Source organism: Pocillopora damicornis, chromosome 2 (genome assembly GCF_964200805.1).
Source record: "Pocillopora damicornis chromosome 2, jaPocDami1.2, whole genome shotgun sequence".
In the NCBI taxonomy this organism is placed as follows: Eukaryota; Metazoa; Cnidaria; class Anthozoa; order Scleractinia; family Pocilloporidae; genus Pocillopora; species Pocillopora damicornis.
Genome location: NC_142671.1, coordinates 1,379,699 through 1,394,763, shown reverse-complemented (window position 1 = coordinate 1,394,763; position 15,065 = coordinate 1,379,699). Strand labels below are relative to the sequence as shown.

Sequence of the window (15,065 nt, the reverse complement as noted above, 5' to 3'; positions counted from 1 at the left end):
TTATTATTACTAATTCATATAGTGATTTATTACTACCTATACGTCTTTGACAACAACGACAGCAATCCATGAGGAACAGCTTCCCGCCATTACAGCATGCAACAGCTTCTGCTGGATGTTTTCTCACACATCGTCAGGCAGTTTACAAGTGACAACTTTCACGCAAAAAAAAACAACAACAGTAAAACAATTCAAATTTATCGTTGTTAAGGCTCTACTTTTGGCCCTGTCGATCCCTTCCATAAACCACACCTCCTGTGTGACTGTTTTCCCAGGAACCAATAAAAAAATTTTAATTAATCGATTATCTCAGAGGTCATTTTGACCCTGGGCTCAAGATTGAAACTGGATCAGATGAGGATTTTGTCTACGCATGCGCTAGAAAAATTAAAATTTTGCCCGTTCGGCGCCATTCTAGTGTTTTGAGTGCGCATCCACGGGTTTGCCACCTTTTTGAAATGTCTTTTGAAGAGGGATTAAAGAGTATGCTAATTTTACCACCATGCTAACTCTGTGGATACTCTTGCAATTTGCAGGCTCTTAGGAGAGGATATTTTAATGATTATAGTGCAAACAAAATGTGGCAAAAGGCCGAAAACTTGAAGTCTGAGATTTGATTTACTAACGATTAAGAGTTAAACATGACACGACAAACCTTGAAGGTTAGTGTTATGGGTCTGTCCACAAGAGGGGCCGGGCAGGCGTGACACATGCCATCTCACCGATTTCCTTCAAACTTTCACGGTTTATGGGGTAACTAAGTCATTCGAGTATACAGAACGGTTCGGGTTCCCGGATAACCCTGGGGTATTAGAGCCCCTACATTAAATCTCTGGAATAAAAGGATAAAATTAGCTCGAAAAATGCACTTCTAACAAACCTCTCTCACATTATTAGAATTTCATCTCTTTCTTTAAAAACTTCTAGTGTCTTCAGTCAACATTATAAAATGAACCTTCACCAACACTTTATCTAACTTTGGTTTAAGGAAAATATGTTAATTAACAGACCATTCCGACAAAATACATCAACATAATTTCAGAGAATAAATTTTTTTAAAATCTATAATTTGATACATATGTAAACAGATAACGATAAAATATTGACACAACTGTTAAAAAGTAACGAAAAGAGATTAAGTGGTAAACAAATTTGGTTGTAAGATGGTATTGCGTTGTTCCATAAAATGTCTATACCCCTCCTACCCCTCCTAGGCCATGTGAGAATTTCAGGGAAGGGAAGCGGAGAGGGAGGGAGAGGAATGTATACAAGAAACACCTACTGCAGCAAGTTCGCCATAAAAGACCGACAGACTATTGGAGCTGGTTAGTCAATTTATTTCTGGTTACACGTCATATTTTTGCTGGTTAGGAGAGTAAATTTTGCTTGTTTATGGCCGATAATGTCACCTGTTTCCCTGCATAAGTTATTATAGCTCTAATTCAATTGTGAGTCCAAAGTGATCGGACACAGATTCATTTTTCCTTGTTTCTAACTTTATAATCTCTTTTCTCACCACTGAAACTTTAGAGCTGATGAAAATCGCATCGTAGTTACCACCATCTTGGTTGGTTTCCATTCTCTCTGGAAAAACAGACTGAAGTCCAACTTGACGCATTATTTTCAAAAGCTGTTGATATTCATCGCTTTTTTCACTTGTAGTCGGATGGTGGTTGTCAATATTAAAATCTCCAGCCACAATAAAGTGTGAATCTGAATTAAATTCCTGTAGGGCAGCGGCGAGTTCCCTTGCTTGTGAGAGCCTGGCATTAACTCCATGGGGATCTAAGTGTGTATTAATGACATAAAGGCGTTGGGAATTGACTGAGAACTCTCCAACAACAAAACCCCTATAATCAGTAACTTGTAGGATGGAGTAGTTGAGATAACTTTTTGATGTGGTATTTACTAGAGGTATACGACTAAATATAACAATACCACCACTCTGCCCTACATATGGTGCGGTAAAATCTGCTATTGACGTTCTGTATCGAAATCCACGTTTCGTCATGGCAGCAACCATTAATGTAGCACATTTTGTGATTACTGCGACTCCAGCGTTCAAAACGTACGCCTCTTGAATGAGTACAATGTCAAAATCATTTATTCCTTCTGCAAGACATTCAATTCTTTCTTCAAGACTCAAAATTGTGTGAGGTTTTAAAAAGTCACACCATAAGTTATAAGTAACCAGCCGAAGGTTCTTTCTGTGAGTCAATGTATGTTGTTCTATTCTGTTACTTTCTTGGATAATGTGACGAAAAAGCATTCTTTTTTCGTAGCTGAGTCCTCCACTCCAGATATTGGAACCAAACAGGAAGATTGCCGCAGCTAACGCGCCAATGACAAGTGTAGGCTTTAAATAGACCCAAAGTGATTGTCTGCAATGATAGAGGAAAATCAGTTTGTCCCACTGTCATATAAAAGTCTCTTGTTCAGAGCTAGTTTTGTCATTCCTAAGGGTAAGATTGCTAATAAGGTTTTTAAACGTAAATTCCTATCTAGAAGAATACTTGTAGAACATTATTAATTTTAGAACAGTGTAATTGGTCCTTATTGTAACCGTGTATTGTAACCGTGTTTTGTAAAGTCGCATTAACACTTAATTGTTAATATCTGCATGATAGCTTTTTGTGTTCTTTTGTTTCTCTTTGTTTCCACATTTTGTTGGTATAAATAGCTTTTGGTGCGTGAAGGGGAAGTGGTGGAGGAGAACGTTGCAGTAAACGAGTAGGTACAGAAAGACTCATTTGTGGTGTAGAGCAGTGTACAAGAAAATAGAAGAAAGATAAGAGACGAAGAGTAAACGTCACAATACAAGCAGCTGTGCACGTTTTACGGGTGAGAAAACTTTACTCGGCGCGCGAGTTTGCTACAGGTTATGTTGAATTTTATATGGAAGTGTCGTGGTGTGTCGGATGTTTTAGGGAATGGTTCTGATTATGGAACGTTATTATTCATGAAATACTGGAAGTGGAGTGGACTTGCGCTGTAAAAGACGTCTGTCTCGGCGGTGACGTGTTGCCTGCCAACGTCGCTCGACTCTACATGTTCCCCTTTGCTTTGCCTCCGAGAAAATTGGGGGTCTTGGGGAACCAAACTGATTGTTTCCTTTTGTACAGAAATGTCAGGTAAAAACATTGAGCATTTGCCATTTCGCTGTCAGTCATGCATTTTAACCGATCCCAACTTGCGCGATTTTATAGAGTCGTGAAATGAGTGACTTGCTATAGTGGCGAGCTGCAGCGTTAAACAGGAGAGAAAGGCTGTGCTACAGTAATTGATGAAATTGCTGAAACTTAACTGAAGGAACCTCTCGCAAACGAAATCTGAGGGAAGCAAGTAATAATAAAAAAAATTGAGACAACTGAGGTAGATAAGGAGAGAAACAGAATGTAAGCCCATTTTCACGGGTTACAGGTGAATAGTTTGACGATAGGTACTCTCAGTCGCTGATGCTGTTTCGACTTGTCACGCAGTAGACGTTGCGTGACGAGACAAAAACAACGGCTGCGAAGGGAGCTCCTGCTAGGAAAATTATTTACCACTTACACTACTAAAAAAGATACCTAAACGAACTGATATCGCTATATGACATCGATATCCAACCCGCCGAGCCTCAAGCTAGACGGTAACGGATCAAGGGTGCTTAATTAAATGTGTCTGAAGTAACTTGATTTGAAAGACTGGTAAAACAATATAGAGCGGCGACTGCCCATAGAACTCGCACACTGTTATCTGTTATAAGATCAATAACAGCTATAGTCCAGTGTTTAGATGCCAGTTTCGCATTTGCATGACAAAAAATAAAGAAACGCTATGCCCAGCAGAAAAATTCTGGTATAAAAATAGTCACTCGAAAAACCGCTCAAAATAATTTGTATGATCCGGTAAATACTCTATCAAACAGTATTATTTACTAATATAACCACCTCTCACCCCTCCTTTGGCACTAATAGTCAGTCTCTCACTCCTCCCTGAGTAAAAAAGGTCCAAAACATCGGTGCAAAAATGGTCCAAAAAAATAGTCCAAAAAAAAAATAGTCCAATAGTCCAAGGGTCCAACAGTCCATGCCAGTCCAGTCCAATTCACTTACCTTGCCCATAGGCTCACATAGACCGATCATGTACATCAATTACAGTACTGAGCTTTTATTTGCATGCCCCTCTTCTATTTTCTTGATTAAATATAATTTTTGCATTAAAAGAAGAGGGAAAGTGTGGCGGATATGCCTGTAGATAAGTACTTACGAAGTATTTTCCATTTCCATGCGACGCCGGCCCAAGAATTCGATAGCTCTAATGCGACTGTGGTTTTAAAACCTTTGCTTTGTTCGTCAATGTTCGGCCGGCGGCTGGCGCTCCTGTAAGTCGAAATTACACTGCAGATGAAAACGTTTCAGTGCTGTTCTGTACTGAGCAGAGAAATATCTATTCCAGTAGGGAAATAGTGTTAACACGGAATCACTCCTTCACTGATTCCTTCAATCGCTAATGATGAAGACCAGATACTGGTGTTTCTTCTTTTAAAGTGCAAATCTTTCGATAGAAGCTAGGAGGAGAGCGACCAAAGAAATAAAAATTCGTCACTAATAACATCAAAGCAGTGACTCTGCGCTTACAGAGGTAAAACGAATTATTGGACGTCGAGAGAACGAAGAAATATCGACAGACAACACAGTAAATTAAGTTCTTGTAAATTTAGTGCTTGACGGCCAATCTGATCCATTTCTTAAATTCACAACAAAGGGGAATAATAAGTTTGTAAATGAGAGTGATTTCACCTGCTTATTCCCCAACATTGGATTTCACGTTTTCTGAAGAATATCGGTCTTATTCAGACACTCGGATATTTTAAAGAGTCTTAGGACAGAGTCCACGACTGTAAATGATCTACACGATCTAGCGATGCACAATTAACCAATGAAATGAAGTGCGTCACTGACAAACTGTCACTGATTTGTTTGAATTTTATCCAGCCGTGATTATTGTTAGCTGTTTGATGGCATATGTCTTACCATGCTTGCCGGATGCTTTAGAACAAAGACTAATGAATGTGAAATTTGTTTTTTTTCCGAGACGAACGTACTATGTGATACAAGAGGCACAAATTCATTTTTTATGTGGACGGCGAAGCTTGCCGCCAAGCTTCTCGCGGCTTTGGCTACTCGTTTCACCGCTCCGCCTATCTCAAGAAAGCCGCCATCTCTGCATGTTGAATACCTAAGTTTTAAGGTTGATTCACCCACCAATTCGTAAAATGGAAAATTTCACAGCAACATGACAAACTTAAAATATCACGCTCAAGGGGGTCACTTGAAGGGCTGCGATCAGGTAAAATTACAGAGCGCAGGGCCACTTGTTTTCATCTCATTGAATCACAAAACATCCTTTTGTGTTCCGTAGGGTGGATGTTCAAGCGATCATTCAAGGGCTAGGAACGAGTGTTGTCAGTCACGCTCTCCCTGGCCATTGGCCCACAGATCTTATTATGTTTGCTGTCTCCAGTGCGGTCTTTATGCAATATTTGCGGGAACGCAGCGCGAAATACTCCTCGTAGTCAGATGACCAAACGCTTCATTTGTTAACCTGCTTTCGCATGTGTTGGAAAATGGAGCATTCTAGAGCAAGGTAAATGTGGTCTAGTATCGAAAAAAGAGAGACCACGGTGTTGTAATAATGACGCCATGGCTTCTCCCTGGTAATAATGGGTAAAATTTCAAAAAGATGCTTTCGAGTGCACTATTCGAGTGTAAGTAACCGCGAGTGAATTTTTCAGAGACGACAGATGAGCTCGTTTAACTTGAAGTCTTGAAAAACTGACAAGTGCTTGTTTACACCAAGTCAAACGAGAAATCATGTCATTACTTATTTACAATTTGCATGAAAAAGGCATCACAGAAAAACAAGACAGACGAAATTTGGACGTCGTACGCGCTAATTGTAATTTGCACTCGTGTTTATACAGCTTTGTGTATCATGACTCCGAGGCTAAATGCTCCGCTGCCGGGCACGATCTCAAAATAAATTAAATTCTCGGCAGTCAGAAATTTTCATAGAATTTCTACTAGAACGTTCCTGTAATCTTCTTAAGAATAGCACACATTAGTTAAAGAAAGAATGTCAAGCGTTTTCATAAATTATTTTTCTTTATTGTTAGACAAATTCTCCCAGCTTGTGCATCGCATCGCTCGGTTGTCGCCACTTAGAAATTTTACACTTCTGGTCCGACTGCCGAGCACGGACTCAAATGGACTAAATGCCCTGCAGTTATAAATTAAAATATTCACCGAAATGGAATAGTGAAGTAATAGTTAAGGTAAAATTTCCGCACAGCCCCATCCTACATTATGCATTCAGTTCTTGAACAGAGAAAACAATGACAAAAACAATACATTTCCGTTGGGAAAACAGATTTGTTTTACAATAGTATGGGGCTGTGCGGAAACTTTACCATAGTTAATTTTATTATCTTGTTTTTACCATGATCTCTGACAGAGATAAGTGATAAGAAGTGTAAACAATCTGTCAGTCTTATTTCTGCTATCACTGATCAGAAGTTCTTTTAAATTTTCCAGGTCACTAAAAATACTAGCTCAACTGCGTAAGAAACATGCACTTGCTGTTGCTACAGTTCCAGTGATGCTCCTTATCATCTACTACATTTTTAATGGATTACATGATGATAAAAAAATGCTATTTAATCAAGTTACTCAGCATGAGAATATGAAAAAAGGAAATCCTACTTTCAACTTGGAAAGGAATCTGCTATTGGTGAGTTATAACTTATGGTGCACACTATGGCATTCTCATGGTGTTGAGGAAAGAATTGAAAGTCTTGTTGAGGGAATAAAGGATTTTGACATTGCTCTGATTCAGGAGGCATACATCTGGAATTTTGGAGTGGCTGTGTTCAAAAAATGTGCATCACTCCTTGTTGTGGAAATGGAGAAACATGGATTTCACTTTAGAACATCCATCTTAGATTTTGTCCCCCCCTTTGGACAGAGTGGAGGTGTTGTTATATTTAGTCGTATACCATTAGTAAGAACAATTTCAAAACAATACAATTCCTCAATCTTCCAATATTTGGTCTATAGAGGTTTTGTAGTTGGAGAGTTCTTCATCAACTCCAAGCCCCTATATGTCATAAACACCCATTTAAATCCTACAGGAGTTGATTCTCGGGTTCAACAAGCAAAAGAATTGGCCAGGGCCATGAAAGACTTCAATCTGAATTCACACTTTGTTGTGGCTGGAGACTTTAACATTGATAACAATTACCCCACAACTAGTAACAGTAGTACGGAATTTAGAAAACTTCTAGAAACAATGAGTGAAACAGGCCTCCACTCTGTTTTTCCAGTACGAATGGAGACTAATATTGATGGTGGTAACTATGATGCAATGTTCATTAGTTCTAATGTTGCTGTGGTGAGAAAAGAGATCATTAAGCTGGTAACCAAAAAGAACAAATTTGTCTCAGACCATTTTGGTCTTGCAGTTGAACTAAAACTCTTGTGACATACTTGCACAGTAAGCTTCAATACAGTGTAATTAGTCAGCTGGTACAATACTACTACTCCTCATTTATTTATATATCTGAAGGTTGAACTAACCAATAAGACATAACTTATCTGTGACTCTGAGTTTCATGCTTACGCAATCATCAGACAGATTTTAATGATTAAGATCAGTCTCATGATTGTTTAAGCGTCAAACTCAGAGTCGCAGAAAAGTTATGTCTTTACTGATTACTAGAACCTTCAGATATACCACGCTCTGCGAACACATCGAGCACTGTACTGCAAGGATAGACTATAATCAAGATTTTATATATATATATATATTCTATTCTGGCAAATGCTATTTCTTTTTCAATCTAGTTTCCTCAAGAGTGTCAGGTTTACTCATTGCAGCTGCCACTTTTATTTGTTATTTGTTAAACTTGAGTCAGTTGCTGGTTCACTGAGAAAAAGAATCAGTGGTATTTTTGCGTTATTATGAAGCAGGATTCCACTATGTTTTTCCAGTACCAATGGAGACTAATTTTGATGGTGGTAAGTATGATGCAAATATGGTTTATAGGATGCATTCTTACTTAAATTTTAGACTGGAATCTTTCTAAACACATGCTCTCATTCTTGATACTTGGCATCCACATGGTTTCTTTTCTATGTTTCAAATTAGTGTTCTGTAAGTTAGAAGGCTAGAGCTGTTAAAAGTTTGACACCTTAAATAAGTTACATGTCAATGTAAGTGTAGGTGATTGTATGTGTATTTGTGGGCTGATCATAAAAACACATGGCAAAACAGTTACTATATGTAATATTTTAATGGCAAAGAGTTTCTTTGAAAGCAATTTCCAATTAACCATCTGCACCAGCAATCAATGAATTTGAATAAGTTTCCTTTGAGACTTTGAATATTCTGTGACATGAGATTACTGATGGCTTATGAGAGAATTTTACAAAAGGGTATCTAATTATTCTACTTGAGAATTGCACAGACAAGCACATCCAGATGGGCATTTGCTGAAGCATTCGGGTAAAAAGTGCACTGGTGCAGAGTTAGTGTCTGTCACCTTTTTTACCAGCCACCTGACAAGAATAAATAATTAAAAACAAATTACTTTTATTGATTGTTACAATATAATTGTTAAAACAAACATTTAGATAAATATGTGACAAATTAATAACAGTAAAATAAACAAAAACAGTAGTAAATTAAGTAAAATAACAATAAAATGGACAAAGTAACCAATCTTTTTTAACAATGTAACTGGAGGTTTCTTACCCTTTTAAATCCCTCCATATTGGTTGAATCCAGAGGGCTGCCAATAAATCCAATATACTCCACAACAGTTGTTTCTTCATTGCCTTGGTTGTTTTGAAAAAATAACTACAGAAAACACAAATATTGAATAAATACTATCACAAATAATTCATTGTTTTACTGTGTTAATAAACTGAGGCAACAGCCAAAGAATTGTTGTTTCTCTCATTCCAATTGATCTACGGGCTTAGTCAGTCACGACAAGTTGTCAGGACAAATAGCTGCAGAATACACACCTATAATTTTCTCTCGAGTCCATAATTATACCAAAAAAAACCTGGCAAAGGACTGGGTTGTTACAGAACTGTTACAGATGACTTTCCCAAAAAAACTTATTTGAAAAATGAATAATTATGCAATGTGTCAGTGTTCAGAGGATATTTAACAGACTACTAGTGAGAGCAAAAGAAAGACTGTAAAGAACACAGCTGGTATCAGTACTTCAGCTTATCAAATTTCCTTGCTTTTCATTGGCTAAGGTGAAAGGGTTAGAAAAACAAACTGGTAAATTTAACATGTATAATCCCTCTTTTCAAGATTTAAGGAACATGAAGTAATAAAAAAGAATTCAATTTAACTAACCGTAAGGCTTTGGACATTTTGAAATTTGACAAACTTCAGTGGAATGATTGCATCCTCTGTTAAATCTTCTGGTGTTAACCTATTTAGCATAGAGTGGTTAATATGGCAATACAGTACATAGCTAAACAAGACTAATTATCACAGCTACTGCTATGAGCTTATCCCAGTTTCTGTGACATGAAGTGACACGAGTATTGTGACTACTCCTGGATGGGTGCAAGTGGTAACATCCAAATTCTATACCAGATACATGTAGTTCCCAGCAGGTTTTTAAATTTACATTTTAATTTGCCAGTAAACATTTACACCACGGATGCCAGAGTTAAGTGGTTCTTTTTTTTTTTTTTAAGAAAACAAATGGGGTAAGCCACCCAGGACTGAAACACCTCAAAGTTTGTGATTAGGGTTTGCTTGTGATGACCATATAGGCTGCTGTATATATCTTGTGGTACTTTTACTGGTACAGACAAGGAAATTATCGAAAATAAAGATGAAGGCTAACTAAGAAGCCACTTGTTCTTATTTGGAACAAATTTAATTGAAATGTCAATAGTTCACTTTGCATCTAAATGTTTTTGGAAGAGAAGTCAGAACAATATGGCATACTCAAGAGTTTGCAGTGCTTCAAAGCTCTCTGCTGAGTCAAAATCCATGCTTTTTGTGTGGTTAATGAACAACTTGACTGTCTTTGGTCCTCTACCTGCAGTGAGTGAAAGAGAAAATAAATCAGAAACATTTTATAATAAAATCTAGTAGGTTGAAATGTATTAACAAGAACTGGAAGGTTATTGACCCTGCTGTCAGCACCATAAAATGACCCTTTTTTGATTGAGACTTACCATTTCCTGGTCCTTGAATCTTGAGTGAGTGTAGCTTGATAGTCTGATTGAAGGCTATTGTTATAAGTAACTAAAAAGACAATTGTAGAAACCCTCCATAACTGATCATTATCATAACTCAAACAAGGAACATTGTGGCTTGATGAACTTTACAATTCATTGAAGTTAGGAGTGTTTTGAGAAAATGCAGTCAGTGGTCAGAGCCACAAATTCTTAGTCTGGAAGGTGTAGTTAGTGTAAGTGTGGATGACAGCCTGGGTATGAGACAACCTGGTTGGGTTCAACACATTTAATTTTGTTCTTGGGTAGGAAACGTTACTTTCTCTGTGCTTCTCTCCAAAAAGGGATATAGATAAGACTGAAAAACACGTTGAATGTAAGGCTGGTATTACTCATGATTAATTAGCTTCCCATCTACAAGGAGTCCAGTTCTTGAGTCACAAAATAATGCTTTGTTTTATGGGCAACAAGAGTATTTAAGCTTTGGACTTACAGCTCATCAGATCAAATACGTTATTTAGAATTTCCAAACAGCTATCCTCAATTTCAAAATGAGCCCCAGTGCAAAACTTTTCAAGTGAAAGTGAGTTTTGTTTGCATCATAGTAATCATTAATTTTGAATTCATATCAAAGGCTTCATGGCCTTGACTTCATTTTAAAACAAAGGCATAAGGTACCTTTGAAATGGTCTATTCAAGTACAGCTATTAACAGGAGTAGATTGTGTTCCTCAGCACAGACTACATGTTAATGGTGAATTAGATTGTTTTGCTGTTTATGTACCTGTTCATCACAGTCACTTTCCAAGAAGTCAGGTCCCTTTGCCAGAGCAGCTGACAGATGGTGGTCATCACTTTCATTTAAACATTCACATCCACTCTTGTTAATAAATATTCCTAAATCCATCTGAAACATTAGTATTGATATCATAATTAATACTTAAAATGGATCCAATAAAAGGCAATTTTTGTCAGTTGTGATCTATGCAAAGATATCCCTCATTATATAATATAATCAGCCCTAGTGCTTCTTGTGTCTTCCACATAACTTAATGCTGTTACATACAATACATTTAAAGCACAATTCACAAGGGGTGTTGTGAGCTCTGCACAATCTTTGAGATCTACATTTATTTTATTATGTAAGCCTGCAATTTTCTGGTAATTTCTAATAGAAGGTACCTTTAATATAATTATACCTACCAGTATGCTCAAATATAGTTGTACAAAGTTAAGTGATTGTGATTACTTCAAAATTGTAAAGATTGTATGAGACTTTCATGAAATCATGAAAATTGTATGATACTCTTGATTTCATGCAAATATGTATACCTTTCACATAAAGAACTTGGAATGCTTTTAACTTTGCATGTTGTTTGTGCACAACATTCTTCATATTAATTTTCCTAAGTCTGCAGTTTCATTTAAATGTCAGCTGTGTACATGTACAATCAATTTTTTAAGAACTCCATGACTTACATATCCCTTAACTCCAGCCTCACTATCACTATCTCCAATCCATTGAATTATTTTTTCCTCCAGTTTCTTAGGATCAGCTCCTGACATTTCATCCACCTTCACTTTGCCCTTAAAAAACTGGAATGTGGGCATGGAAGTCACCTTTTGCCTGGCTGCTATGACCTACAAAAATTCATTAAAAAGATACCAAAAGATGGTAAATATACATACATACATGCATGCATGCATACATACATACATACATACTTTATTTGCAGGTTGTAAAATAACAACAAAATGCTGATGTGGACCTGCTATATAATAGTATAGAATACAAAAAATATGTAACAATTAAGTGTGAAAAATTTAAGACAGTATAACAATAATAAAAGAAAGACATTTCAAACATTATTATTTCAAACTAACAAAAAATATATGAATGCATTCATGTTGTTGTTGGTTGCTGTTGAATTAGTACCAAATGAAATTTTCAACTCTATCAAAAAAGAAAAAAATAGTCCTTTTGCCACAGATGTGGAACAAAGAAGAAATCTGAATCCCTGAAATATTTGGATTTTGTAATCATGTATACAGCAGTCTATCACTGATCTAGATGTGTACTGTGTTTTAAACTGGTGTGGCAGCAAGGGAAGTGAATAGCAAAAAAGAAACACCAGTAATGGCATTAAGCAGAGCAAGTGCTGGCTCTCAGCCTGAAGCACCTCCTGCAATCTGTGTACCCACTGTGACAGACTGTTACAAGTGAGGATTGGACTTAACAGCCATCACCCAATGAAACATGAGGTTGTGGTTGTCATCAAAAGCTCTAGGGAGAGTGGAGTTTTTCACTAACCCATAATTGAAATTATGATTCACAAATTACATCAATTGAGACAAGAGCCTTTAAGCATCCAGTAACAATTCTAAAAAAACAACTTTGCTTTGATTTGTTTGTTTTGTATTAATGACATTATGTATGTCAAAAGTTTACTTACATCACATTTGTCCACATCAACTTTCAAAAAAACTGCTGCTGTATACTTAGTACTATAATTTGAAAAAGTTGGAGCAATTGATTTACAAGGGCCACACCTGAAACAAAGAAAACAAATACCATGTAGCTTTAGGTTAAATATCAGTAAAATTCTTAGGGTTACTTACTTCTAATGAAGTAAAGCAGATAATGAGCAAGCATCCAGATTGCGGTGAAGGGATTTGTTTAATTCACCTTTTGGGCTTTAGATTTCACGTGTAGTATCACGTGATTTTTTATGTAAACAAACCCTGAAAGTTCAGACATTGAGTCAAGCTTGCAGCATATGTATCCAAACTTCGGCTTTGGAAATTTTTCTTAAATAATGTCCCACTTTCAAGAAGCGTGTCTTCGCTTAAAATTGACACAAATCGCAGTTGGACAAAAGGAGAGAAGGCAAAGGTGGATAAGGTTATGTCATCGAGCTGTCCTTCATGCACACAAACGAGTCACCTCGATGACATAACCTTATCCACCTTTGCCTTCTCTCCTTTTGTCCAACTGCCCCTGGAAAATGGAAAAACTTGACTGGGTCACTGTTAGCGTTTCTTACCCAGCAGTTGAGGTATCGTGAATTGTTTTTAAGGTGCCATAAGCTCATCTCTTTGTCGTAACCTTTATGTTTAGGTATACACTTACTAAACAACTTCAATCGTACACATTTGCAGAGTTGAAATCGGTTTTATTTTTGGGAATCAAGGTTTCCTCACATTCTACAGCGATTCATGGGCACTAATTTCCTGTCGGACAGGGATTTATCCGACAATCTACGTACTAAACACCCTGAAAATACCGATCAGATACATCACTGTATGCAGAACTAGTTCAATTATTCCATGCCGGAACACTTCCTGTAACATTCTTCGCATCTGCTTCAACGGCAGCAAAATTACAATTTGCTTAATAAACGATCAAATAAATGACAAAAGAAAGATGTCAATTTTGAGCAAAGACACGCTTCTTGAAAGTGGGAAGTTATTTAAGAAAAATTTCCAAAGCCGAAGTTTGGATACATGTGCTGCGAGCTCGACTCGATGTCCGAACTTTCAGGGTTTGTTTACATCAAAAATCACGTGATACTACACGTGAAATCTAAAGCCCAAAAGGTGAATTAAGAGACAAGAAATCAAGGATTTGGATTTTAGGGACCACACACATGTAGAAGCAACATGTAACTAGAATTGCAGTTAATCAGACCTACTATAGAGAAATATTTTCATTTTGCTGTCATAAACAATACTATGCTGCACTACTTTTTGTACGTATTTTGTAACTATGTCTGCAATATGCATTATTCTTCATATTTAGAATATTTGCTTCTTTTTTCAGTTATTCAAAAAATTAACACGATAGGACCCTCTGTATGAGCCTGGAAACTAGATAACAGGCAGGTGGCCATGCTCATGTGTCAGGACTGTCAGTTACTTTAGGTACATTTACATGTAAATCTAAACAGAGGAATGAAATATATTTCACCCTTTCACACCCATGATCTAATCAGTAATTCCCCTTACTATCTGCCATATCATTCTCATAATGTTAGCTAGGAGAATTTGGTATTGGACCAACAAATAATCCTCTGATTATAATTTTTCTCAATTCTCATCACTTGTCCACTGAATATTATATTGATATTGCAAGGAGAAATTATGTTTTAGTCACTCATGGGAGTTGAAGGATTAGTCGATTAGCACAAAGTGCTCACTTGCAAGTTGTAGACACTAAACTATAACACTTCATTAGAATACAGAGCTTTGAACAACTCATCCTTGAAAGTTTCTAGCGGTTATTCGCAATAATTGAGCTGGCTTGGAAATATATTCGGGCAAAGGAAGAAGTTGTTGAAAGATATTACAACTTTAAGGAACTTTATCTTTAGCAACTGCTGAGTCATGACCCACCGGCTTGTCTTGCCGAATTTGTGTAAGTATGATAATATGACAAAAAAACATCGGCTACAAAGAGGTCAATTTCACTTCCTTATTTGCGCTTGCTCACAAAACGTAATGAATATCCAAACAGGCCAGTCAGTAGCAAACTCATTTTGTCAATTGTTAAGACAAAAAATTTTTGCATATCCGGGCCATGCACACTGACACTTCCTCAAGAATCCAACCCTTCTCTTTGAGAGCGATTCACAGTTATGCAATTTTCTACTTACCAAGATGCTGTAAAGTCTACAACTACCAGTTTGGCGCCAGCTTTCGCCATTTCCGAATGAAAATGGCCTTCATTTTCTATAACTATTACATTGTCCGATGCCGCCATCTTGACCGAGGAGAAACTTCTTTGGCTGAGAAGGACTAAAACCGATTTTGA

The 15,065-nt window shown here is 37.0% G+C and overlaps 3 protein-coding genes across 4 annotated transcripts; 1 reads left to right on the top strand and 2 right to left on the bottom strand.

Moving 5' to 3' along the window:
- Positions 1-1,316: 1,316 nt before the first annotated feature.
- Positions 1,317-4,923, bottom strand: LOC113680764 (uncharacterized). Of its 2 annotated transcripts, none has more exons than XM_027197805.2 (3): positions 4,785-4,923; positions 4,252-4,552; positions 1,317-2,381 (listed from the first exon to the last, which is right to left on the bottom strand). In XM_027197805.2, the coding sequence occupies exons 2-3, from the start codon at positions 4,269-4,271 to the stop codon at positions 1,430-1,432; spliced, it is 972 nt and encodes a 323-aa protein (XP_027053606.2). In that variant the 5' UTR covers positions 4,272-4,552; positions 4,785-4,923; the 3' UTR covers positions 1,317-1,429. The 2 variants fall into 2 exon arrangements, with proteins under 2 accessions (XP_027053606.2, XP_027053607.2); XM_027197806.2 differs by having other exon boundaries at positions 4,252-4,364; positions 4,785-4,918.
- A 10-nt stretch (positions 4,924-4,933) lies between these two features.
- LOC113680753 (uncharacterized) lies at positions 4,934-8,861 on the top strand. The gene is made up of 3 exons (XM_089195010.1): positions 4,934-5,334; positions 5,407-5,631; positions 6,579-8,861. The coding sequence occupies exons 2-3, from the start codon at positions 5,600-5,602 to the stop codon at positions 7,522-7,524; spliced, it is 978 nt and encodes a 325-aa protein (XP_089051136.1). The 5' UTR covers positions 4,934-5,334; positions 5,407-5,599; the 3' UTR covers positions 7,525-8,861.
- LOC113680754 (thioredoxin-like protein 1) lies at positions 8,317-15,065 on the bottom strand. The gene is made up of 9 exons (XM_027197797.2): positions 14,908-15,065; positions 12,709-12,805; positions 11,735-11,896; positions 11,040-11,162; positions 10,257-10,326; positions 10,024-10,117; positions 9,418-9,496; positions 8,797-8,901; positions 8,317-8,600 (listed from the first exon to the last, which is right to left on the bottom strand). The coding sequence occupies exons 1-9, from the start codon at positions 15,012-15,014 to the stop codon at positions 8,571-8,573; spliced, it is 867 nt and encodes a 288-aa protein (XP_027053598.2). The 5' UTR covers positions 15,015-15,065; the 3' UTR covers positions 8,317-8,570.